This window comes from Cebus imitator, unplaced genomic scaffold, assembly GCF_001604975.1.
Source record: "Cebus imitator isolate Cc_AM_T3 unplaced genomic scaffold, Cebus_imitator-1.0 Scaffold242, whole genome shotgun sequence".
NCBI lineage: Eukaryota > Metazoa > Chordata > Mammalia > Primates > Cebidae > Cebus > Cebus imitator.
The window spans coordinates 2500511-2527348 of NW_016107557.1; the positions used below are offsets into that span (position 1 = coordinate 2500511).

At 44.9% G+C, this 26838-nt stretch overlaps 2 protein-coding genes and 1 long non-coding RNA gene across 4 annotated transcripts in view; 1 reads left to right on the forward strand and 2 right to left on the reverse strand.

Annotated features, from left to right (window-relative positions):
* The window catches only part of GNAL (G protein subunit alpha L), a 194435-nt gene that overhangs the window by 6143 nt on the left and 161454 nt on the right, over positions 1 to 26838 (reverse strand). For both annotated transcript variants that reach the window (XM_017498485.2, XM_017498486.2), the window contains exons 6-11: positions 13482 to 13536; positions 12544 to 12617; positions 10045 to 10103; positions 8902 to 9022; positions 5466 to 5596; positions 2695 to 2762 (exon numbers count right to left, since the gene is read on the reverse strand). In XM_017498485.2, coding sequence (XP_017353974.1) covers positions 2695 to 2762; positions 5466 to 5596; positions 8902 to 9022; positions 10045 to 10103; positions 12544 to 12617; positions 13482 to 13536 — 508 coding nt within the window. The remainder of the gene's footprint in view (positions 1 to 2694; positions 2763 to 5465; positions 5597 to 8901; positions 9023 to 10044; positions 10104 to 12543; positions 12618 to 13481; positions 13537 to 26838) is intronic.
* LOC119466941 lies at positions 8962 to 15647 on the forward strand. Its single transcript, XR_005195452.1, has 3 exons — positions 8962 to 9058; positions 13533 to 13657; positions 15367 to 15647. It is a non-coding gene; the product is annotated as an uncharacterized LOC119466941 (long non-coding RNA).
* On the reverse strand, positions 21227 to 24300 carry CHMP1B (charged multivesicular body protein 1B). The gene has a single exon (XM_017498488.2). The coding sequence runs from the start codon at positions 24156 to 24158 to the stop codon at positions 23559 to 23561; it is 600 nt and encodes a 199-aa protein (XP_017353977.1). The 5' UTR covers positions 24159 to 24300; the 3' UTR covers positions 21227 to 23558.

Consider the following 26838-nt stretch of genomic DNA (forward strand, 5'->3'; position numbering starts at 1 on the left):
ACAGCTGCTTGGACCACAGAAAGGGTATCCTGAAGATGTCATGAGGTATGAAACTCCTCCCAGGGGCATAGACTTATTTTTAGCAATAGTCAGCCTTCTTTCAAGTATTAAAAAAAACAAACAAACAAACAACAAAAAAAAACTTATGGACACTGAAATGAGTAGGTTATACACCTTTTTATTCCTAAATTACCAGGTGAGGTATTTGGCACACATACAGTAAATATGCAGTGAATGAGCTGCATATTTACTGTATGAATGAGCTGAAAAATGGGCTTTTGGCTGGGTGCAGTGGCTCATACATGTAATCCCAGCACTTTGGGAGGTGGAGGCAGAAGGATCACTTGAGGCCAGAAGTTCGAGAGCAGCCTGGGCATAGTCTCTATTATAGTCTCTAACATAGCAAGTCTCTATCTCTATAAAATTTAAAATTAGCCAGGTGTGGTGGTGTGTGCCTGTAGTCCCAGCTACTCACGAGGCTGAGGCAGGAGGACTGCTTGAGCCCAGGAGTTGGAGGCTGCAGTAAGCTATGATCCTGCCACTGGAATCCAGGCAGCCTAGGTGACAATGGGAGGCAATGTCCCAACAAACAAACAAAAAATGGCTTTCTTCTGTAATAGTGTGACTATTTGTCCCTGCCTAGAGCCTTGAAATGAAGAGAATTGAGTCATTACAAAGGTTGTTGCTTGAAATAGTTTTGTTTTTGTTTTGAGATGGAGTGTTGCTCTGTCACCCAGGCTGGAGTGCAGCGGCACAATCATAGCTCACTGCCACCTCAAATTCCTGGGCTCAAGAGATCCCACCTCAGCCTCCTGAGTAGGTGGGCCTGTGCCACCACAGTCAGGTAAGTTTTAAAATTTTTTGTTGATATGTTATCTAGGCTGATGTTGAACTTCTGGCCTCAGGTGATCCACCTGCCTTGGCCTCCCAAAGTGTTGGGATTACATGTATGAGCAACCACATCCAGACTAGATGTTTCTAATCGTCATTTAAGTGCCCAACATATGCATGCTTAATTAACATTTAGCTCTCAGCCCAGCAAGTGGCTCACGCCTCTTATCCCAGTGCTTTGGGAGGCTGAGGCAGGCAGATCATGAGGTCAGGAGTTCGAGACCAGCCCTGACCAACATGGTGAAACCCGTCTCTACTAAAAATACAAAAATTAGCTGGGTGTGGTGGTGTGCACCTGTAATCCCAGTTACTCAGGAGGCTGAGGCAGGAGAATCACATGAACTTGGGAGGCTGAGGTTTCAGTGAGCCGAGATCACGCCACTGCACTCCAGCCTCCGTATTAAAAAAAAAAAAAAAAAATTAGTTCTCATTAGAATACCATTCTATGTGTCTTTGTATGTTATGGTTTTACAAGATGCTCCTTAAAAAAGGGATCTCTTGATCTATTACAAACTAAATTCCCTATTGAAGAGATTTGCAATGCACATTAACTGGCCTTAAGTAAAGGCTCTGAGAATCTGACCCACTCAGAGAGAGGCAGAGGACCCTCTCTTGCTGTATTTAACACAGCATGTCCCAGATCTATTCAGCTGCAGAAGCTCTCCCAGTGCTGCCATGCGCTTACTGCTATGCACTTCTGGGGGAATGCTTGTTCCTCCGAACTCATTCTGGGGCCCTGATTTCTCATCATTGTTACTTTCTAACTTACTGTAGGATTCATGAGTCATCCCACAGGGGTATGGTGGGAAGAGGGTGGTGGAAGGCCAGGCTGGAGTGTCGGTGTCTGTGGAAAGGCCCCACAGCTGAGGATCAGCCCTAGGGCTACCCAGGCTAAGACCTTGTCCACATGTGTTAAGTGAACCTGGAGTACTACTGGTAACATGCCCTTAGGAATGCCTTGGCATATAATAGTTTGAAGCGAGTAAAAACGCACAGCTAGCTATATACTATAGGTTATTTCAAAGAAAAACATATAGATAGACAAAGCACATGTGGCAAATTTTTGCCAACTGGTCAATTTGGGTAAAGAGTATATGGGAGTCTTTTTTCTTCTTCTTCTGAGAAAGAGTCTTACTCTGTCGTTCAGGCTGGAGTGCAGTGGTGCCATCTTGGCTCACCGCAACCTCTGCCTCCTGGGTTTAAGTGATTCTCCTGCCTCAGCCTTTGGAGTAGCTGGGATTATAGGCATATGCCACCATGCCCAGCTAACTTTTTGTATTGTTAGCAGAGTAGGGGTTTCACCATGTTGGCCAGGCTGGTCTCAAACTCCTGACCTCAGGTGAACCACCTGCCTCCCAAAGTGCTGGGATTACAGGCGTGAGCCACCACACCCAGCCTGAGTATATGGGAGTTATTTGTACAAATCTTCTGCCTTGTATGTGAGTTTGAAATAATCTCAAAATAAAAAGCCAAAGAAAAAAGTAAATGTCTGAATTTGAGCACATCCATTTTTACATAAACCATCAGGCTGGTAGTGCTTTTGGATGGAGGAAGAGGATGGGTGCTTAGACTCTGCTGAAGGACGCTGTCCTTTTTGGAAAATATAACAAGTGAATGAACTCTATCCTGTCTAAGTGCCATTCCCCAGGGCACTCTGTTCTCATCCAGGCTCTGCTGCTTGGAAGCTGTGTGACCTTGGGTAAGAAATCTAACCTCTCTGAACCTCAGTGTGCTTTTGTATATTGCAAAATACAAAAGATTAAGAATGGAGGTATTAAAACAAAGGTGAACAAAATTGCTTACCAAAAACAGGTCCCGGATAAAGAACTTGGCTCTTGTAACTTTGGGATCTTCTCCAGCATCTGGTGTTGCTGTAGAAATTACAAATGGAACTTTATTTAAGCAACATGAAACAAAGATACAACTCTATGAAAACAAAGAAGGAATTTCAGTGTTTGCTGTATATTCACAGCATTAAATTATGAATTTTAAACTAACATATAACATATATAACAGTATTTGTTGTATATTCACAGCATTAAATTATGCTTTTAATATACAGCAATCCTGAAATTCCTTCTATGAAAACACAGAAGGAATTTCAGGATTGCTGTATATTCAGAGCATTGAAATACATGTACAGCAAGGCAAAAACAAACATGTAATTTCCTTTTCTTTTTTTTGGAGATGGAGTCTTACTCTGTCACCCAGGCTGGAGTGCAGTGGCGTGATCTCGGCTAACTGCAATCTCTGCCTCCCAGGTTCAAGCTATTCTCCTGCCTCAGCCTCCCAAGTAGCTGGGATTATAGGTGCCAGCCACCACACCTGGCTAATTTTTGTATTTTTAGTAGAGATGGGGTTTCACCGGGTTGGCCAGGCTGGTCTTGAACTGCTGACCTTAGGTAATCCGCATGCCTAGGCCTCCCAAAGTGCTGGGATTACAGGCGTGAGCCACTGTGCCCGGTCTGTCGGAGGAGTTCTGGCGTGTGTGTTGCCATGCCAGCATCACTACAATGGAAACAATGAGCTCAGCCAGCCCCTCCCACAGTGTCTGCACCCCCTCTGCAGCCCTCCTTCCCCAGGCAACCACCAGTGTGCCTGTCATCCTGCGTAGGTCTGCACTTTCTAGACATTTACACAAATGCATTCACATGGCATATAGTTTTTGCTGTGATTCTTTAGGCATAATTACTGTGCATTTCACCCATGCCGTTACATGGACGAACAGCTCGTTCCCTTTTATTATTAAGTGAGAGTTGAGGATGTTGCAGTTGATGGTGGGTGCTACAGGTGCTACAGATGCTCAGGGATGGTTGAGTCTCTTGGGAGGGGCAGGGCGCAGATGGAGATGACACATACTGCTGGGTGAAGAGTGGTCACTGGGCCTGGCACTAAGGCAGCAAGCCAGGGTCCCCTCAGCCCTAGGACGAAAGCCCTTCAGCACCCCCGGCTGGAGAGGTGGCCTCAGCCATCAGCCAGTGGTGGTGCTTCTCCTTGGTGCCCCTAAGTGGGTAAGGTTGTGTCTCAGAAGGGTGACTTTGGTAGAAGTTCACAGAATGTTCTGGAAAGGTGAGTGACCAGCTACAGGAGGTCAGGCAGGAGGCGGTGGCAGCTGCTGAGATGAGGGGAGTGAGGGCCAGGATCACAGCTATGAGGAGGGAAACAGGGAAAGGCATGGAGAGGCGGACACTGTGGGAGCGCCCCCCAGAGCCACTGCCTGAGCTCAGTGACGGGGAGTGGCAGGAGGTGGTTAGCAGGAGAATGAAAGACCCAGCTTGCTGGGAGACTGGCAATGCGAGCCACAGAATGCACAGCAGAAGCCATGCTCTGTGGCAAGAGGCACCCGGCCTCAGTGCTGGACAGCACATCACCAGGCTGCAGGAAGAGCCAGGTGGTGGTGAACTGCAATGAGATTTCCACTTGATTTGGCCTCAGGAAGAGCCTGGACCTTGCGCTGACTGACACTCTGGCAAGTGTGGGGGCTGCACTGCTCATGAAAGCAGCTGGGTCTGGTGAGACCAAGGCAGAGCTGGAGCTCAAGCCCATTTCCAAAGTCCTGTTAAGGAAATATCTAGTAGTAGGATTTTTTTCAGGTCTTTCTGACACAGGTGACAGTAGCAGGATTTTATTGGAAGGCCCCACACAGGTCAGGATTTTACTACGAAAATACTTATATAATGCCTGTCCCCGAGGGAGAAAAGAACATTGACCATAAGGAGCAAGAAAATTTAATGAAAATGCAAGTTTTCTTTTACCTCTTCATTGAGGATAAAAAATAAATTTTCCAAATCTTAACTATATTTTCCAGGAAAGTCTCTTTTATTCTCTGTTATCTAGTTTTGAATTCAAGAGGTAAGAAGTGGTGTGATTTCGCCTTCCATCACTCCTGTGAGCCTCTGGTATACCTGGTGTTCACTGGAAACTGAAGTGTAAGCAACTGGAAACGGAGTGACCAACTCCTCCTGGTTTACCTTCCTGGCTTTAGCACTGCCAGTCCTGTGCCCCGGAAACCCCTCAGTCTCAGGCAGCCTAGAATGGTGCTGGCCCTGCTGGAAATTCCCAAGGCCGCAGCCACAGCAAGGGTGGAGACAGGAGCAGGTAAGCGCAGCTGCTGCCAGCACGGGCTTGGGGACAAAGGGTGTGAGGACTGCCTTGGCTGTGTGGTTCTACCCATGTGGCCTTGGACATGTGATTTCTCCTCTCCCAGACTCTCATGCAGGGTCCTCTGAGGGTGAAGCAAGAAGGTCTGTATCACGGACTAAGGCCCCCGTCATGTCACACCCAGCCAAAACCACTAGAGGGAGAGTTCATACCAGCATGACACAGTCACACCCCAAAGCGGCTCCTTCTGCTGCACAGTTTCAATGGAAAGTCAAACTAGGAAACGTTTACAGACGTGATCTTAAATAGGACATTTTAACACTCTAGCACTATAGGATATGGGCAGTAGAAAGAGAATTGATTTAAATTAAGTGAATTTTTTAGATTCATCAGAAGTATCTGAATTACAGTTACAGGACTATTAATAAAACAATTCTATTTCTCAATCATAAGAATGTGTTCTCAAATCTTACCATCTTCAGGAACAGTATAATTTGCATATTCTGGGAAATAGTCTTCAATTTTTGATTTCCCTGCCAAGACTTTTTCTGCTAGCATATCTTGTTTGTTCAAGAACAAGATGATAGAAATGGTCCGTAACCACCTAAAAAAGAGAAATAAATATACAAATTTCACATACACTAGTATATGAAAGTGCTCTAACACAGAAGTTGCTAAATTAAAGGAATACCATCATCCTCCTAATAATGTATAGGATTCAAGAAAATTCAACACACTATCCTCATTCCAACTGTAAACAATGACAAACACTCACAGGTACAGGCTGAGCATCCCTAGTCCGAAAACACAAACTCCGAAATGCTTCAAAATCCGAAACTTTTTCAGCACTGACATGATCCTCAAAGGAAATGCTTGTTGGAGCATTTCACACTTCGGATTTTCGTATTAGGGATGCTAGACTAGTAAGAATAATTCAACTATTCCAAAAAAAAAAAAAAAATCAGTAATCTGAAACAGTTTTTGTCCCAAGTGTTTCAGAGAAGAGATACTCAATCTGCAGTTAAGCACTTTCTAATTCAGTGCCACGGGGGATATAAATTTATTGGAACCAAAGCTAAGATTTACTTATGTAATGAGTTCACTTGGATTTCTGTGGTGTAATTTGCCAATAAAGGTCAGAAAACTCACACTAGAAGTGAAAGTGTTAATAACAACAAAATACTCTGACTCATTAGCTAATAACACAGAGCTTAACTTGCAGCTGCCTTGGTTCTTCCGCCTCTGTCACTTCAAAGGAATCAAGATAATTTATTAGTCTACTGGAATATTACTATCAATTAAAAACACAATCTGGCTGGGTGTGGTGGCTCACGCCTGTAATCCCAGCACTTTGGGAGGCCAAGGTGGGTGGATCATGAGGTCCGGAGCTGGAGACCAGCCTGACCAGCATGGTGAGACCCCATCTTTACTAAAAATATAAAAACTTGCTGGGTGTGGTGGCACACACCTATAATCCCAGCTTCTCAGGAGGCTGAGGCTGGAGAATCACTGGAACTGGGGAGGTGGAGGTTGCTGAGACAGTGCCACTGCACTCCAGCCTGGGGGACAGAGCGAGTCTCCGTCTCAAAAAACAAAACAAAAAACAAAAAGACTCCACAATCTATTTTCCCCTCAGATGGAAATAGCTTACCTGCTTCTTCTAGTAATAAAATATATAATCTTTTTTCTCCCTCACAAAAAAAAAAATATATAATCTTTGTAAAAACAAATCTTAAATTATAGAAAAACATGCAGAAAAAAATCAAACGCAATTATACCCAGAAACAATTACTATAGAAGTTTTATGTTTTTATGACCAAGTTTTTTTTCTGTCCTCACATATATTTATAAAAACAAGATCATAATATTTCAAAATCTGCTTTTTCATATAAGAATATTGTGGTCATTTTCCCACTTACACATATAGTGTATATAAATAAATTGAAAATAACTCTATAGTATTCTTCTGTATACCTGGTATTTCCTGACCCTGTTTCTTTCCCATTAACTGTCTTAATACCACAAATTGGAGGATAGTTGTTGAACATTTGATAGAAAGACACTTTTCTGATAATCCAAAACTCTTACAAGATAAACTTATGTTTCCTATCCTCCTTGGTGATATTTCTTCCTAAATATTTCAGAAGAAACTGATTTCTAACTATATATGTATTTATTGTGTGTGTGCATGCTAAATATTCCTTTCTGAAATAATCTCTTCTGCCACTTTGCAACGCTAGTCGTTTCAAACACTAATGTGGTGACTGTGAGCTGTAAGCGATCTTAGAGGTCATCTAGTTATTAGTGGATGTCCTAAAATGGCATTTTTATTTATTTATTTTTTAAATTAAAAAAAAATTATTTTTTGAGACAGAGTCTCACTCTGTTGCCCAGGCTAGAGTGCAGTTGTGCAATCTCAGCTCACTACAACCTCCACCTCCCAGGTTCAAGCGATTCTCCTGCCTCAGCCTCCCAAGTAGCTGGGACTTGGGAGGTGCCCACCACCACACCCAGCTACTTTTTTATTTTTAGCAGACACGGGGTTTCACCATTTTGGCCAGGTTGGTATCAAACTCCTGACCTCAGGTGATCCACCTGCCTCAACCTCCCAAAGTTCTGAGATTACAGGCATGAGCCACTGTGCCCAGCCCCTAAATTGGTGCTTCCTAAATTTTAAAAACCAAACAAAACCTATTTTGAACCCTAGCTATAGGGTCATCCCTTGATACCCATGGGGGATTGGTCTAGGACTCCCTGTGAATACCAAAATCTGAGGAGGCTCCCTTATATGAAACGGCGTAGTATTTGCATATAACCCAAGCACATCCTCCCATATGCTTAAATCATCTCCTCATTACCTACAATACCTATCACAAATGTAAAAGCTGGGTAAGTACTTGTTATACTGTAGTGTTTGTTATTTGTATTCTTATTTTTTAGTCTAATTTTTTCTTTGCTAAATTTTTAAATTAATTGACAGAGTCTTCCTCTGTCGCTCAGACTGAAGTGCAGTGATGCAGTCTCGGCTCACTGTAATCTCTGCCTCCTGGGCTCAGCTTTCCAAGTAGCTGGGACTACAAGTGTGTACTGCCATACCTAATTTTTATATTGTTGTAGAGATGGCATTTCAAAATGTTGCCTAGGCTGGTCTCAAACTCCTGAGCTCAAGCAATTCCCCCGTCTCAGCATCCCCAAATACTGGGATTACGGGGTAAGCCACTGTGCCTGGCAATTCTGTATTTTTGTTGTTGTTGTATTGCTATCTTAAATTTATTTTTGAATGTCTTCAGTCTGTGGTTGGTTGAATCTGCAGATGTGGAACCTGAAGATATGGAAGGCCGAATGTAATCTTAGGCTTTCAAAACAGAGATTTAAATTTTCTTGACAAAGCAACCATCAGAACTTCATCAAAGAACACTCCACATTTTAAGTATGTCTATACAATAGATGAACCAAAAAAGATACTTCTTATGGTTCTGGATTTATCAGTAAAGACAGAGAGAGAGAGAGAGAGAGAGAGAGAGAGAGAGTGTGTGTGTGTGTGTGTGTGTGTTTGTGTGTTTTGAGACAGGGTCTTGCTCTGTTGCCCAGGCAGGAGTGCAGTCGTGTGATCTCAGCTCATTGCAACCCTCACCTCCTGGGCTCAAGCGATCCTCCTACCTCAAGCTCCTGAGTAACTGGGACAGGTGTGTACCACCACGCCTGGCTAATTTTTGTATTTTTTTGTAGAGACAAGGTTTCTTCATGTTGTCCAGGCTGATTTCCAACTCCTGGGCTCAAGTGACCCACTTTGCCTCGGCCTCCCATTGTTGAGATTACGGGTGCGAGCCACAATGCCTGGCCTGAGCATATTTTTAACAAAAGAAAACTTGCAATCAGTAGTGAGACTGAATTTGTTATTTTTATCACCTGTTGTTCCAGATGCTTTCAAAAAGATCGAGGGACTCTCTTAGCCGGTTGGTGTTGTTATCTTCTCGAATCACCATGTTGTAGCTACTGCAGGCTGCGACGTAGATGATCGCTGTGACATCTTGGAGGGGGAAAGAGAAAAAGGAAAGCACCTCAGGTAGAAATCCTCCCTGTGGAGTTACAAGAAAGTACACACCCAGCAGCTACTCAGTTCCTCAAAACATTCATTCAATGATAGGACTATTCAGTCACAGAATAGCCTGGATATGCACCACACGTATCACTTGTTGTTTCAGTAATGTACTGATGAAGAGCCTACCCCAAAAGACACATGTAAATTTGGGATGCTTAAATGCTATTTTTTTTTTTTTTTGAGATGGAGTTTCACTCTTGTCTCCCAGGCTGGCGTGCAATGGCATGATCTCGGCTCACTGCAACCTCCAACCCCTGGGTTGCAAATTAGCTGGGTGTGGTTGCATAAGCCTGCCCCAGCCTCCCCAGTAGCTAGGATTACAGGCCCATCATCACATCTGGCTTTTTTTTTTTTTTTTTTGAGATAGAGTCTTGTTCTGTCGCCCAGGCTAGAGTGCAGTGGTGTGATTTTGGCTCACCGAAACCTCCGCCTACCAGGTTTAAGCAATTCTTCTGCTTCAGCCTCCTGAGTAGCTGGAACTACAGGGGTGCACCACCATGCCCAGCTAATTTTTGTATTTTTAGTAGAGACAGGGTTTCACTAGATTGGCCAGGCTGTCTCAAACTCCTGACCTCATGATCCACCTGCCTTGACCTCCCAAAGTGCTTTCAAACAGGATTACAGGTGTGAGCCAATGTGCACGGCAATTTTTGTATTTTTAATAGAGCCGGGGCTTCACCATGTTGGCCAGGCTGGTCTTGAACTCCTGGCTTCAGGTGATCTGCCCTCCTCAGTCTCCCAAATTGTTGGTATTACAGGCATGAGCCACTGCGCCCGGCCCTTAAACGCTTATTAAAAATGAGATTAATATCTGAGGAAGGAGCTTAATAATCTATAAAATACTATACATACTAATTAAATTAGAGATTATCTAATTCAAAAATAGTTAAGCACAGCAGTGCCAAGTGTTAGAATTCACCCCCATTTTCTTGAGAGAGCATAAAAATCACCGTTAAAGCACTGGATCCATTTTCTCCTCTCATCCCTCTGGCCACCGACATCAAACATGCTGTGGAAGGGCAAGAGGAACACAGTTATTTGAGGGAAGCAGGGGACAATGGCACACATGCTTGCTTTCCTCCTTTATTATCAGCAGGTTCCAGCGATCACACGTGGGTCTGAGTCAGGCTCGGGTCACTGTCTGGCCTGCACCATCACTCCCTGTGTGATTCTGGACTACAAGTGGCTTCACCTCTCTCAGCCACTGTCCCTCCTCTGTCACCCCACAGTGGGGCTACAGGGGTGAGAGATCAAGCAGACAGCAGCCGGCAGTGTCTGAGGTCACACAGTAGGTCTTTAATAAATGCAGTAGTTACTAGCTCAGTAATGCTAGAGGTGACTTGCTCAGATACTTAGGCCTCTCTGAGTACAAGCTAAGTCCCCGCCCAGGGCAGACTCTTCTTTGATTTATTCCAGCTCTCAGGACACTGTAAGGTGGAGTGTCCTCACTCCGCTGGAGCATTGAGAAAGGCTCCTTGCTGATCTGTCGACACTACATGCGTCTTGTCTCCAGCCGCCTCTGCCTGGTGATGTGCACTAGGTCTTTATCACTGCCCTGATTTAGTTCAGGCTTCTCTGCCCAGCCTGAGTCACTCCCTGGTCTTGCCCAGCAAAAGTGAGCTCAGCCAGTTCTCTTAGAGTTTTTCAGCTACATCCTGCACTTCCTCAGGCCAGGCCCAGGCCCCTCCTCTCACAGCCGCTACCCAGCGCACCCTGTGGCCTGAGCCATTTCTCCCTGGGAGAGTTTCTCTACCTACTCAGGTTCAGCTGGATCTTTCCAACCTTCACAGGCATCCCTGGCTCTGAGATTTCTCCCTTCCCTAAACATTGTACATGTGCCTTAGGACTGACTACACAGGCTAGATTTTTTTGTCCTGGGCGGGTATGTTGCTGATCCTTCTAGAATTCAATCTGTACACTCTGCATTAGCACACGTGGGGCACGCTGAGGTACTTGATGAAAAGTCATGCCAACTCTATAATGCAGTGTGTGCCTCACAGCAGAGAGAGACGTAGCTGGCTTTTATCCACATGACAGTGGCCATGTGAAGGGTTCTTGGGAAATCTGGAAGTAGGTGTCTGTCACCTGTGAACTGGGGAGAGCGCTGCGCACTCTGGGAGTCTCAGAACACAATGAAAATCATGAAACTCTTACTCTAAAAGACCTTAAGGGTGAGGTCCCTTAGAGCCGAGTCGTACATGCCGAAGGGGACTGGAAAAGGTATAGGGCAGTAGACCATCAAGGGCTGCCTAGTAGATGCAACGGGAATTCTAAGGGGTCACCATGGGCTGAGATTTAAGGGATGCTTGGATGCTTTTTTTTTTTTTTTTTTTTTAGTGACAGGGTCTTACTCTGTCATCCAGGCTAGAGTGCAGTGGCATAATCATGGCTCACTGCAGCCTTGAACTCCTGGGCTTAACAGATCCTCCCACCTCAGCCTCTTTAGTTTTTTTTTTTTGTTTTGCTTTGTTTTGGTAGAGACAGGTTCTTGCTATGCTGCCCAGGCTGGTCTTGAACTCCTGGCCTCAAGCAATCCTACTGCCTTGGCCTCCCAAAGTGCTGAGATTACAGGCATGAGCCCCTATGCCTATCCTGACGGAGGCTTTGATAGATTTGTGGGGTTTGCTTAGCCCAGGCAGGATCTGAGGCTCAGAGGACAAGATGAACAGAGGTGCCGTAGCAGGAAGAGTTGGGAGAACTGAAGGGTCCTGACAGCAATCCAGCCTGGTGAGGCAGGTGGCAGGTGGCAAAGCAGGGCTGGGGGTGGGGCAGGTCACAGGTGGAGGGCGTGGGTCATAGGATGCACAGGCAATAGTGAGCCCTGAACCTTTTTCAGCAGAGGAATAGCACAATCCAGGCCATGCTGTGGGAAGATCCATTTCATGGTGCTGATTAGGGCGACTGGAATGGGTTAGCTAGCAGACAGGAGACCAGCCAGGGCCCTGCCAAGAGAGTCTAGGCGCAGGGGAAGTGATGGAGCAGGACTAGGGTCATAGCTGTGAGGATGGAAAAGAGCTTTGTGGAGGGAGAATTACTGTCTCGCCATGAGGAGGAAAAATGAAGAAAGTAAGCTCATTTGGCAGAGTTTGCACTTGGGCAACCCAAGAGATGGGCTAGAGACACACATACACTGCTAATTTCAGTTCTCAAACTGTGACTGTGCATCTGAAAGATTAAAATTTCGTGAGTCTCCTGATCTAATAAAAGGGCCAATCAAATCTACAACTCAGATGCAAACACTGCCTTCCTTTCAGGTGTCCTCATTTCTACTTTAAAGTAGGCAGTAAAATCAACACTTCAACTTTTGCTAGAGTTCAAATTTCACCCCAGCTGCCCTTACCTGAAAGGGCACCCATGCACAGTCAGGGATGAAGCCCCCTTAAGCCCCACAACCCTTCGGCTCTTTGTCCCCTGACCCTGGGCCATGCGGCTCTTAACAACATACTCACTGAAAGTTTACTTTGTCCACTTGGAATCGTGTCTCAAAAATCCCCGATGTCAGAACTCTGCATCTGAGGAGGTCCTGGGAGCAAGAAGAGGGAAGCAAGCTGAGTTATATTACTGTTCTTCCTCAAGGTAAAGCCCGGGTAGAACTATACATCATCAATATTTTTCAAATAATTTGTTCCACTGTAAAGGAAAAAAATAAGAACTCAGATTGGCCTAGTGCAGTGGCTCACGCCTATAATCCCAGCACTTCGGGAGGCTGAGGCAGGCGGATAATCTGAGGTCAGGAGTTTGAGACCAGCCTGGCCTACAAGGCAAAAACCTGTCTCTACTAAAAGTACAAAAATTAGCTGAGTGAGGTGGCAGGCACCTGTAGTCCCAGCTACTTGAAAGGCTGAGGCAGGAGAATCGCCTGAACCCAGGAGGCGGAGGTTGCAGTGAGCCAAGATTGCGCTACTGCACTCCAGCCTGGGCAACAGAGCAAGATTCTGTCTCAAAAAAAAAAAAAAAAATTGGTGGAGTGCTTTTTTTCTGACTCAACCCAAAGGAGATGCTCTGGGTCACACCTGGAAAGTTCGCTGTGATATGGCACTCAGGCCAGGGGCCACAAACAGAATGGGTATAGTTTAGAAGTCAGGAAGTAAAGACTTGGCTTTCCTGAGGACAGTTCCAGGAGGACTGGGAACTGCATGTTCCTAGTCTGCAGATAAACTCATTTACACGCTAGCAATTTAAATAACCACTAAGCACTAAAGTAAGTGAAGCAAGGCACAGGGTTTGATGACCAATCTGTGCACACAGACAGGGCAGTACAAATGATTTGCAAGAAGTAGGTATCGTCAGGATTTTTCCTTAATCCATTTTGAAATAATAATTAAATCATATTGGAAACAAATCTCAAAAATTTCTGGTGTGCGGTGGGGATCGTAATTCCACATACCTGGTCTGTGGGTGTGTAGTCAACCAAGCTGACGCTGTCGATCCTTTCCAGGAAGCTGCAAAGAAAGGCAGCAAGGGTTGAGGCCTGTTCTCTGCTCACTTTCCTCTGGGGTTGGGGGGAAATTAATGGGACGTTCAGTCAAGTAAAGCAAGGATGGGGCAGACCAAGAGGCCGAGGTGAGTTCCTACGTTGTTTCCTGAATTTCTATCTGTCTAGATAATGCAACATTCCCGACCCAGGGACAGAGGACTGCATTCTTTTTTTTTTTTTTTTTGAGACGGAGTCTTGCTCTGTCGCCAGGCTGGAGTGCCGTGGCGCAATCTTGGCTCACTGAAACCTCCGCTTCCTGGGTTCAAGCGATTCTTCTGCCTCAGCCTCCCGAGTAGCTGGGACCACAGGCACACGCCACCAGGCCCGGCTAATTTTTTTGTATTTTTAGTAGAGACGGGGTTTCACCATGTTTGCCAGGATGGTCTCGATCTCTTAACCTCATGATCCGCCCGCCTCAGCCTCCCAAAGTGCTGAGATTACAGGCGTGAGCCACCTCGCCCGGCTGCATTCTTTTTTTTTTTTTTCTTTTTTAAAACTGTTGCCTTTCCTCCCCTCTCTTCTCCATGGCAATAGAGTTGAGGGTAGGGGCTACTCAGATATTGGATGAGAGCATGGAGCCTCCCTTCCAAGGCTAAATGAGTACAAGAATATGCTGCAATGTAAACAAAACGTGGAAGGTGATCGATGTTCCTTTAGTGTAGGTTTCTAATCAGATTCAGAAGTTGTGAGTGTATGACTGTGTGAATAAGTGTAAGAGTGATTGAGTGTTGCCAGTGTGTGGTGTGCAAGAGCAAATGTGTAACAGTGAGTGTGAATGTGTAAGGCTAAGCGTATGTGTGAAGGTGTGCCAGAGCGAGTGTGTGAGTGTGCGCATGTGAGTGTGTGTGCCAGCATACCTGGCGATGCCTGTTAGTGTCAGATCTGCCTGGCGCCCGCTGTGTCCCACACAAGGTAGGGTGAGAGCCTAGGAAAGCCGTGCCCGGCTCTCCTGGAGTCGTCATTTCTCTAGCTCTTCCGCTGGGAGGCCACCGAGCTCCCTTTCCTGGGTGACCGTGGACCCTGCACAGGCCTCCTCCGCCCTCTCTGTGCCAGCCTGGCTTTACCAAGGCATCTATCCAGGCTGCATGTTTCCCACTGAGTCTTGGTTGACCTGTTCTTATTTGTCTCCTCTACTAACATGTGAGGTCCTCCGGGCAGGTCTGTCTTGTCAGCCTGGGAGTCCCCAGCACCTAGTGCAGGCCTGACCCCAGTAAATATGGTGGAATGAATGAGTGTCCTCTGTCCCCTTCTTCTGAGGCTGGGACAGGTGGCCAGCGAGGGCTGAGAGGCTGGGTCCCTCAGAAACCAACAAGCGCTGGGGACGGGTTAACTGGCAAGCAGGGGACAATTCTGGAGACAGAGGGGCAGCAGGGGCTCTGGAAGGAAGAAGGAGAGTAACAGGGAGAGAGGGGTCAGGGTGGCCCAGGCTCTCTGGTGGCACTGGCATCGCTGGGAGGCCCCGCTACTGAGGAGTGAGCAGGGAGGCCACACTAGCTCCCTGCCTGCCACGCCAGTTGGCTGGTTCTTCCCTGGGTAGGTGGAAGCAGCAGCCATGTGCCCATGGGCATTTCATGCAGTGGAGGGGTGTCGCCTCCCCATCTCCCCATCCTCCTGCAGCAGCTCCTCTGCAGGCCCCTGTGAACCTCAGTGTAGGCAAGAGGAAGGTGAAAGGGTTCAGAACACAAAATGCCACCCCAAAATGTGCCCTTTGGCATGTTAACTAATTGCAGCTAAAGGCACTTGAGAAGCCTCAGATGCAGGGCTGACTGACCTCCTGCTCTGTCCCAAAAAGCAGGTCATGAAATTTTCCATGAGAAACGTGCCTGCCCTGTACCAGGAAGAGGAGAATGTTCTCATCACTAGGGACTGGGAGCTCACCCCGAAATGGATCTGTACAAACCCACTAAAATAACCCTTGTCTTTCATTAGTCACTGCCCCACAATGACTGCCCCTAGAAACTTGAAGCTTTCTCCTTTGTCACTTCTCCATAAATTTATCATCTTTTGTTAGAAGAGTATGTATGCTGTTAGTCCTAACGGCTTCTTCGGGTCTTCATTTTTCTTATGAAAGTTCACATGTGCCTATAAAAATATTAAGTAAAATATGATGTTTTCCTCATGTTCATCCGTCTTTGTCAGTTCACTCAGCTACAGAACCTAATGGGAAAGAGAGAAGTTCTTTTTCCTTTCCTACCGAGGCAAAAAGGGATCCATATTAGGAACCACTTAGCCAAAGACAGTAAGACTGCATAATTTCCTTGGCCACCTTAACTCTTTCCTTTTGGAAAGCTAGAGACAGTCCCTAGTGGCCAGAACTGAGGCCTGGCCATGGGATGACATTTCGGCAGCCTTCATCCATAAACCTGGGTTTGGCACCCCCAAGGCAGGAAACCCAGAAGCAGAATACACAAAAAGGCTGGAGTGTTGGTGTTTGACAGGGATAGGAAGCGGCCAGGGCAACTGTGACCTCAACTGTCATGAAGGAGTCATTTCCCTGGAAGCCAAGGGAAGCAGGCTATGGAAGTGGTGTCTGTGACTGCGTTTTCTGGTGTGGAGTAATTAAAGAATGTCAGTTGGGCGCAGTGGCTCACACCTTAATCCCAGCACTTTGGGAGGCTGAGGTGGGTGGATCACCTGAGGTCAAGAGTTTGAGACCAACCTGGCTAACATGGTGAAACGCTGTCTCTACTAAAAATACAAAAATTAGCTGGGCGCAGTGGTGGGCACCTGTAATCCCAGCTATTTGGGAGTCTGAGGCAGGAGAATTGCTTGAACCCGGGAGGCAGAGGTTGCAGTGAGCTGAGATCATGCCACTGCACTCCAGCCTGGCGACAGAGCAGGACTCTGTCTCAAAAAAAAAATAAAAAGAAAAATGTTAACTGCTCCCAGCTCTCTGCAGAGCTATGGCCCAGGTGACAGGGCTATTGAGAGGCCAAAGGGACCGTGATCAGCCAGTGGTGTCTTTGAAATAAGTGCTGCAAACCCTGGAGGTGCTACTGCACACCAGTAGGTTGGTGAGTTGGCCGAGGGTGTGGAGCTGGCTCCAGAGGGGAAGGAACAAAGGGAAGGGACCCTCTGGGAGCTGGAGAAACTCGGGAGGCTGGAGGCAGGAATTCCCTGCTGTTGCCTGAGGCCTGGTTTGGAAAGTATAATGCAATTTTGGCTTGGTGGTTGCCGGCCTGGAGTTTGGTGGGGTGAAGAGCAGCATGGAAGGGCACACTGAGTTCCTGACCACCCAGCAACAAAGGAGCAAAAAGACCTTGGAATCCATGAGAAGGTAAGAAAAGCTTCTGCTGGGTTGGGAAGGGAGCTCTGGATGGGGGCCTGACTGTCAGGCGGGGGTCTAGGTAAGATGGCTGCTTCCCTCATAGGCTGTGTGAGCTACAACAATTCTATTCAGAAATGGTCACGACGTTTGACAGGGGCCAGAGCAAGGGATACAGAAACGAATCAGCTCTCATGAAAAGAGCCGGAAGAAACTGAAAATTAAGTATGAAGCCTGTGACCATAGTTACAGTTTAGGAAGCAACCAATTTAAAATGGGATGCACATAGGTTGGAGGTAGGCGGTGAATGTATTCACATGATAATAACTAGTCTAAGTAGAAAGAATGAAGTATGGTAACCAAAAAATGCCTCTGGAGTGCTAGAAAGAGGCGATGAGAGGACGCATGAGCACATCTTCCCACACACTGTGAAAGACCAGTGGCTTCGAGATGCTGACAGCGATGAGGATGGTGGGTCTTCTGTCCCCAACCTCCAAGGTGGATATTCAGAGTCCTTCTAGCTCTAATTCTCAGAGATCTAAGTGAAACCTGGGAGGTCTCATTGAACATTTCCAAGAGCTGCTTCTGAATCGTTACTGATGCTGATTATGGTACTCTGAGTTCATGCATTTCAAGTTTGTGCAACAAAAATAAAATGCGAAAATTTACCCCCAAATGTCAATATGCCCCCACTTCTTTGAAAGACTCTCTAAGGAATAAAGACTAGAGTGCCAGCCTTCTGCCTTGATTCTTGTTTCAACTGGCGTATTTCCAAGCATGTTGCAGAAGTACTTTTTCAAATTGGGCCTTCTATGATTATATACGTAGAGAGAATTTTAAAGGGGTCTTCCAAATCACACATAGAATTTTGCATATGACTACATTTTAAAGCGTTATAACATTGCCTCCTTAAATATGCCACTGCATGCTAAGCAGAAAAATTAAGCAGATCAAAAAATCATCTCCCCTGAAGACTACTCACTCCAACATTAGATACAGAGTTGCAAAACTATACCAAATTACCATTTAAAAAAAACTCTCTTGCATTACAGACGCTACAAAAAGTAGTTAAAAAGAAATTTACTTTAATTTAAAAATATTTTTCCTGTGACTGCTGAGGACATTCATGTTTGCAGAAATGTTTTTATTTTCATTTAGATAGCCCATCTGTTTGATATTAGCAAAAATAACAACTCACTGTTTACATCCCATCTGTTGTTGGCGTCAAAAAATTCTTATGGCCATGGAATTGATCATGAAAAGGGAAGAAGGAGAGGCATGAAAAGACGAAAACTATTCTGTTAAATGCCTTTGTAATTAAACTACTGGATCGGAGAAAAAAAGTACCAACTACATTTCCATGTATTTAAAATTATTTTTTTTGCAAACAAATACAATTGGAAATCTGTCAAGTAAAAAACTTTCCCAATGTTAATGAAATTTGATTCATGATATTTATCTACAAGATATAAAAATACAGATGGATCCCAGGTACTTAGGAGGCTGAGGCAGCAGGATCACTGGAGACCAGGAGCTTGTACTGGTGGAGAAAAACATTACTCATCTGGTGACTAAGAACCAGGCAGTGGTAATATGCAGAGTTAAGATCCTTGCTCCTTAAAAGGGGTTCCCAGACTCGCAGCATATCCGCGTCATCTGCAGACCCACTGGGTCAGCCTGTGCAGCGGAACCACGTGCCAGGTGATCAGAGATTCGTGGTGACTCATCATCCAAGACCGTGTTCCTCTTGGCCTTCCCTGCCTCCCTGCCTCCCTGCTTTATGCTCTAATCTCTGCCTGAACCATCATTTCTCATGACTCCCGTGCTTCCTCCTTTCCGCAGGGTGAAGTCCACACTTTTAATCTGGCCTCGAGCCCTTTGCAATCTGTCCAGTCTCCCCTTCACACTCTTTTACATCAAATGAACGCTGCACTCAGTCAAAACTCCCTGTAGTTTTTGGCCTCTCAGATCCCACGTCATTCCTGCTTTTTTCCCCCTTTGAAACCTGAGATTAAACCCTGCCAACTCCGGGAAGCCACTTCTAACAGCCATGACACAGCATAACCACCCTTTCTTCCGGCACTTTCTGTTTCATGATTTGATGAGCATGGCATGCTGCCTAATATTGTAATTTAATCCTTTTTAAAAGTTGAGGTATAAAATAACATAATGTGTTTAAACAGTCTTGATCTTAAGTGTTCTTGATTTTTTTTTTTTTTTTACATCTGGTTACGCCTTGTCCATTTTTCTTTTTCTGTGTATGTCTTATCTACCTATTTGTACTGAATATCATTAAAGGGCAGAAGCATGTTCTCATCTCTAGAAAGAAGCCCCACATGCCCAGCATGCTTTGGTCTACATCTTTCCCTGCATTTTCATTTAAAATGTTTTTAAATTAACAAAAAATTATTTTTATTTACATTTTTTAGAGACAGAGTCTCACTCTGTCACCCAGAGATTGTGCAGTTGGCACAATCTTGGCTCACAGCAAGATTTCGCCTTCTGGGTTCAAGCGATTCTCCTGTCTCAGCCTCCCAAGTAGCTAGTATTACAGGTGTGCGCCATCATGCCTGGCCAATTTTTTTTTTTTTTGTATTTTTAGTAGAGACAGCGTTTCACCACGTTAGCCAGACTGGTCTTGCACTCCTGACCTCAGGTGATCCATCTGCCTCGGCCTCCCAAAGTGCTGGGATTACAGGTGTGAGCCACCAAGCCCGGCCCAAATTTTAAAAATTACTATTGAGATGGGGTCTCGCTATGTTGCCCAGGCTGGTGTCAAACTGTTGGCCTGAAGCAATTCTCCTGCCTCAGTCTTCCAAAGTGCTGGGGTTACAGGTGTGAGCCACCACGCCCCATCTGTATTGTCATTTTGAATACACACTGCTGAATTGTTTGTCCTGACATTTCTCAGCAGGGAGAGAGGATGTACAAACCCCCAAGAACAGAGGTAAACATTTCATTGTGAACAAAGGCTGTGAAGGAAGAGGACACAGGTCTTGAACGTCCATACTTGGGACTCTTGACTGGGCACTCAAGGCGCCCGCTTTACCTGCCCGTGTCTGCTGTCATCAGAGAGCTCGAAGCACTGTCAGGAGAGAGCACCCAGGCAAGGCACACGTTCGCTCCACAGTGCAAGCAGCCCACTGTGGGAAGCACCACACCAGACCCAGAGACTGACACCATGATAGACACTGCCTGGCCCTGGCTCCCTATGGAGTTTACAATCCAATTGTAGAAAAACAAACCTAGGTAAACCAGATAGGCATTTTGCTAATTCCGGTCGGTTGAAAAAGGAGTCTGCTCATCTGTTTGCTTACTGTCCACTGACTTGTAGCTTTTTGCTATAATTACTAAAGATCTTGAGCTTTGAACTTTGGCTACAGAATTGCCAAGAGGCTGTTGTGCTTTTGCAGAGGAAGTCCCTCCCTTCTGCTTTATAGTGTGCTTGGACAGCTGGTGCTCATACTATGCTCAATTAATAAGGTTATCTTATCAGACTGGTGCTTATTTTCAGCAGCCTTTTCCAAATCAAAGACAGCAGGGACACACAGTGTCCAAGCCTCAGTGGCATTCCTTCAGCAAGAAACAGCTTTAGTAAGAAAATTCACCAGTAGCACACACAGTATCATCTGGGTTCCTAAGCTGAAATAAACTAAATGTAAAGTATTTTGTGTATTCATCCATTCTACTTTTTTCTCTGTCCTACATCGTTAGAAATTGTGCATTTGAAGGCAGAAAAAATGAAAGGAAGAACTCTAACTAGTGGTTGTATGAAAGATTAACTAGTTCCCTGATGTGTTTCAGTTGGATCCTTTTATAAATCATATCCATCTTTGGTATAGTGAAGTTTCAATGTGAAAAAGAATCTTGTAGTCATGAAGAAACAATTACAGTGAAGAAGCCAGGGGGCCTGGGCGCAGTGGCTTAGCCCTGTAATCCCAGCACTTTGGGAGGCTGAGATGGGTGGATCACTTGAGGTCAGGAGTTTGCTGCAAGCCTGGCCAACATGGTGAAACGCCAGCTCTTTAAAAAAACAAACAAACAAAAAAACCCCACAAAAATTAGCCAGGTGTAGTGGCACGTATCTGTATCAGGAGGCTGAGGAAGGAGGACCACTTGAACCCAGGAGGTGGAGGCTGCAATGAGCCAAGATCATGGTGACACTCCAGCCTGGGTGACAGAGTGAGACTCTGTCTCAAAACAGCAACAACAAAAATAAGCCAGGGATCTTAGAAATATGCAAGAAAAAGCCATGCTAACCAAACAGAAATTTAAGTGGTGAGATTGAGGGTGAATTTGGAAAAATACCATGTTTTCTGAACCAAATCTACCTCAGAATCTTTTTCTTAAGCATTTTTAAAAACAGGATGCACACTCACATCCAATAACATGCAGTTTAAAATGATTTATTTGACAAATTCCTGTGACTTACATTTCACTATTTCATCAACTGCAAAAGTGAGGAAATAATCATGGGCCTGTAGTGCTTCTGAAAATAATATTTATGACTCATAAAAATGTACATTCATAATAGTATGACATGAACATCTTTTAACAAAGTTCAAGCATATACAAGCAGTTTAATCTCACAAAATATATTAATTTTGTTGGGAATATTTGCATTACAAAAGGGTTTTCAATTTACGAAAGGGTTCAACACTAAGCTATTTTTAAATTTGTAATTATTTTTTCCAGTCTAAAGAGGGGTTAAGGCTGGGTGTGGTGGCTCCTGCCTGTAATCCCAGCACTTTGGGAGGCTGAGGCGGGTGGATCACTTGAGGTCAGGAGTTTGAGACCAGCCTGGCCAACACAGTGAAAACCCGTCTCTACTAAAAATACAAAAAAATTAGCTGGGCGTGGTGGCACGTGCCTGTAATCCCAGCTCCTCAGAAGGCCGAAGCAGGAGAATCGCCTGAACTCGGGAGGTGGAGGTTGTAGTGAGCCAAGATTGTGTCACAGCACTCCAGCCTGGGCCTCAGAGCGAGACTGTCTCAAAAATAAAATAGGGGTTAAGACTCATGCTGTCCTCACACATGGCTCTGCACGACCATGCGGATGACAGGAGACATGATTTTCTAGAGGTGTGTGTTCTTGAGAGAAGATGCTGGGCAGACAACCAACAAGTGTCCCTTAGAGCACACTTCTGAACAATGTCCAAATATAAAGTAACTTAAATATAAGGGTCACTCTTTAGCTGCACACACGTTACACCTGTTTTTTTCCTCACTCGTTTACACTGGAAAACATGTTATAATAGTTATAGTTGGTTATGAATCTTTCAAAGAACTAGGAAGAGCCCCTATAATTATTTTCTGAAACAACAGAATTCTCTTATGGGAAAAATCTTCCAGCGAAGGAAAGGGGAAGTTCAAAAAAACTTGAATTAAGTTAGTATACTTGCCAAGGCAAAAACAAGTTGCTTTTCTCCATGTTTCCACGCTATGAGAAAGTGGTGGCTACATGCTTTACTTTTCAGCCAGAAAATACGCATTGCCATTCCTGAGACAATGGTAGGCAGTACAGCCAGGCTCCAGTCTTAAAGAGTCAAGCTTTCTCCTTCCTTACAGTCCTACTCCTTACTTCTCAGACTTCCAGCTGGCTGGATGTATACATAAATTACTTGCATGGCTAAGTAAAACATTCCAGCTTATATTTTCAAGGTTTTCAAAGAGATGTTGCTTTTGGACAAATTAATAAATGCAAGTTAGAACTTAAAATGCAGTTCTAAATTTATTTCTATTTTTGGTTGTTAAAATCAAAACAAAACCTACAGACACACAGTCCCAGGGTTTTCTCAAAACGAAATCAACAGTTCTTTGGCAATGTTAGAGTGAGTAACATGACTGCCATGCTAGCTAGCATACTTTATAAGACGTCTAATAGTGTTGAAACAAGAAAACAACTATAAACTTGTTAGAGAAGTTCGCCTGAAAGACACTGTCAAATATCATACTTTCTAAGTCTTTTTAAGAACTCAATTTAGTAAGTAGAAAATATAAATGAACAAATTTAATTTTTTGTTCACATAATAAAGGAAGTTATTCGGCATTTTTCCCAGTTACACAATTATCACATGAAAAATTTATAGAATATAAGCATTAAGAGAGTATTATGCAAAAATATCCTAAGGTAATTTCAGTATAAGTTATGAGACCAGATTTATTAATAATATACGTTACGAGAACAGTCAATTGCAGTCTCACTGTGAAGGCAAAAACAAAAACCAAAATCCAAACGATAAACAGAAACAGCACTGTCCACCGACTACACTGAATGGAGTTTACAGCTGTATCACCAAACTAAGTAATCTTTCCCGTCTTTAACTTTTATGCACCATCTGCCATTCTCGATATTATCAATCACACTAAATAATATTAATAATAAAAACCAACCACCTTCAATCTGATCATTCTGGGCAGAAAACTGAATGCAGTTATGATCAGATCTTCGAGAAAGATTCACATACACCAAATTAACTAGTTCTGTTAAAAGGCTGCTATAAAAATACCATCATTACGAGCTATACAGAACTTCAGAATCCAGCTAAGAGAGCAGAAAGACTGAATTTCTTAATTTATCTGGAAGGGGCTGTAAACCCAAAGGTAGAAGGGCATTTCAGCATACTGCCGTGTTCAGAGTTTCTAGGGTATAGTATCTCTCTAACACACAGAGAGCATTTAAAGGGTGGCTATGGCCAGGAAACCTCAGAACGGGTCCTGCAGTCACACTTGATCCCGAAGGCGGGCCAGTCTCTGAGACAGTTCATCCTGTTCTGCCGAAGCCACGCTCGTTCCCACCGAGCCGGTCTGCCCCTGCGGCAGCTCCATGTTGAGGTCGAGGCCCGCCTCATCTGCCATTTCCTGGAGCAGCATATCCACTTGGTTCTGGGGAGTGGTGAGCGTCGTCGTGCTGCTCATGGTGTCTTCCATTTGCTGCGTCTGGACGTCCAGAGTCTCAAACTGGTGTTCGAATTTGTCCATCAACGCGGAAATCTTCTCCAGATTCATGGTCTTCAATGTCGCATCCATCGACTTAACCACACCAGCCATTGACTTGGTCACCTTGCCCATCGTCACCGCCGTCTGGACCCTGGCAGCCACTGCATCGACTCGCGCACTCATTCTCAAGAAATTCACCGCTTGGTTCTTCTGGCGGATGGCATTTTCGGCGTGTATCCTCGCAACTTCCATGTTGCCCTTCTGAATGGCCTTTTTAATTTTGGCCTTTTCGGCCTTTTCCTCCTTATCGCATTTTTTGGCACTCCTGCTCAGTTCTTTGGCCGCGAACTTTAGGTTGAACAGGTGTTTCTCCATGTTGGACATAGTCGGACCGCTCCTTGGGGTCGGCGGCCAGGCCGAGACGTACGCGGAAGGGGAAGAAGGCGAGGTAAGTCCGCTCCCGGCCGCCGCTCCTTTGTTTTGGTCCCACTTCCTGTTTCTACTGTGCGCGGCGCAGATGGTGACGTCAGAGTTCGGCGCCAAAGGTGGGGCCTGCGGGACGGACGGCGCCCGGGTGGGGCCTGTCGGACGCACGGCACCGGGGGATGCGCAAGTAGTGGGGACTGTGGCCGGACGCAGATCCGGCGCTGCGGCTCTGGATGCAAGCCTTTCTGTGCTGCGTTCTACCCGGGTTTTAAGGTTCTTAACGCATTAGTAAATTCACAGAAATTAGTGCCCACACGCACTTTCTTAGGAATAAATCTACTGACGTAGACAGGATCTGTGCAGATCTGCATGTAAAAATACCCAAGCTCCAAACTTGGCAGGCTTTGTAAAGGGTGACTGGCTAGCGGGCTAAAACCAGCAAAACATCAGTTAGGTCTGCAGATTAAAGATTGCTTTATTAGCATGGCTAATTTACACTTTCTCAGGGGAAATGGTAACCATGGATACATTAAAAACAAATACATTAAGACTGCATTAAAAACAAACGGGTAATTGACCTGTCTCCATTTTGACTACAATTTGTGCTGGAGTTCTGTAATATCTTTTTATTGCATTGGGTGAAAATACCTTCAAAACTGTGGCACCACCAAATGTATACCTTGGCTGGAAGTTCAGCTTCTAGGTGAATTGCCAGCACTTATCCGGAAATCGTCCTGTGGCTTAGTAATAAAGGCCCATCTTATGCTGACACCATTCTATCTTTTTGATGTTTTATAAATATCCAAAGAACTTCACTCACATTTAAGTTTGACAGGCTAAACTGTCATTTTAAATTATGCAGGCAGGGTATGGTGAGATATTAGGACCCACACCCACTGGCATACATCAAAACTGTCACTATGTATTACACCCTTTAACAATGCAGGGTTTCAAATGGCAGCAATGTGTGCTGTCACTTTTCTCTTTAGAAAGATTCCTCCGATACAGCAAAAACAATATGAGAAGACCCAATCTGCCCTAATGAGCTAAGCTGAAAATGAACCCTGAGAGCGAATTCTGTTTAGAGATCATTTTAATCCAGCGGCCCACCACCTCGCTTAGTTTCCTGTGATAGCTTGCCAATCAGTTTCGCACCACAAGACCCTCTAAAGACATAGCTATGATGTTTTCACTCTTGCTGCAAACCCTGGACGGGGTAGCTAAACCTGCTGTGCAGCATGCTGGCTCCTTTTCTTTCTCTCCCCTCTGCCAGTCAAAGCAAACTGCAGCACGGAAGTTGAGCATTATTTGTGTCATTTGGCCGACCGGGAGAGTGAGACCGACACGCCCTCCTTTGGCTATGCTGTTCCTGTTGCCTGGATTTACTGTCCATGCATCTCTGCCTGTTGACACCCTACCTGTCTTTCAAAGGCCACCTTTGCCAGTGAGCCTCCCCAGGACCCCTCCTCTGTGTGGCCATAGTACAGGGCACATTGCCTGGCAATGGGTCTGTGCGTATAGGTCACCTGTTAACTGTGTGAATTACTTGGATGCAGAGAACCTGATTCCTTCCCCTCTCCATGGAGCCCAGCAGGTGCTCCGTACATAGCAGCCACTGAATCCTAGAAGGCATTGCTGAATTTCATTATATTTCAGAGGGGATAGGATGTTACCCTAGTTACCAGCTTAGTTCCTTTTTGCCCCCCCAAAGCAGTAGAACCCTTTTTCCAAATGAAACTTTTCTAGAAGTGGAATATACACAACCAATAAAAGGGAAGAAATCTGTTCAAAGTGGGGATATAGAGCTTAGGCCCCGTACTCTGCTCACCCTCCATCCCACTCTTCCCTTCTTTTAGGTCCTGGTTTTTCTTGGAGTTTCCAAATAAGTTTCTTGTCCAGCTTCCATGTCATGCTTCATAATTTTCTTTTTTCTTTTCTTTTTTTTTTTTGAGATGAAATCTTGCTCTGTCACTCAAGCTGGAGTGCAGTGGTGTGATCTTGGCTCACTGCAGCCTCCTGAGTTCAAGCAATACTCCTGCCTCAGTTTCCCGAGTAGCTGAGATTACAGGCACACACCAGTGCTACTGGCTAATTTTTGTATTTTTAGTACAGCTGAGGTTTCACCATGTTGGCCAAGCTGGCCTTAAACTCCTGACCTCAAGTGATCTGCCCATCTTGGCCTCCCAAAGTGCTGAGATTACAGGTATGAGTCACTGCGCCCGACCCATAGTTTTCTTAATAACAAATTCTAACTAGGTGAGATGGTTTGGAATATAATCATGAGAGACTCTGATAGATGATGACCATAATGACAACTAACATTAATAAAGTACTTACGTACCAGATATTATTCTGGGCACTTTACATACATGAACTCATTTCAGCTTCACACAACCTATGAAGTAGTTACTATAAATATCGCCAGTTCACAGATAATGAAAGGGAAGAACAGAGAGCTAAGAAACTTGCCTAAACCCATACATCAGGTAAGTGTTAGAAACTGGATTCCATGGATGTACTGGGACCAGTAATAAGACAATGGGGGATCCAATAAACACAATAATAATTAAAGAATGATCATCATGTAGCTAAAGAAAGAAGTTGATTTTGCAGCTGTTTTTTTTTTTTTTTTTTTTTT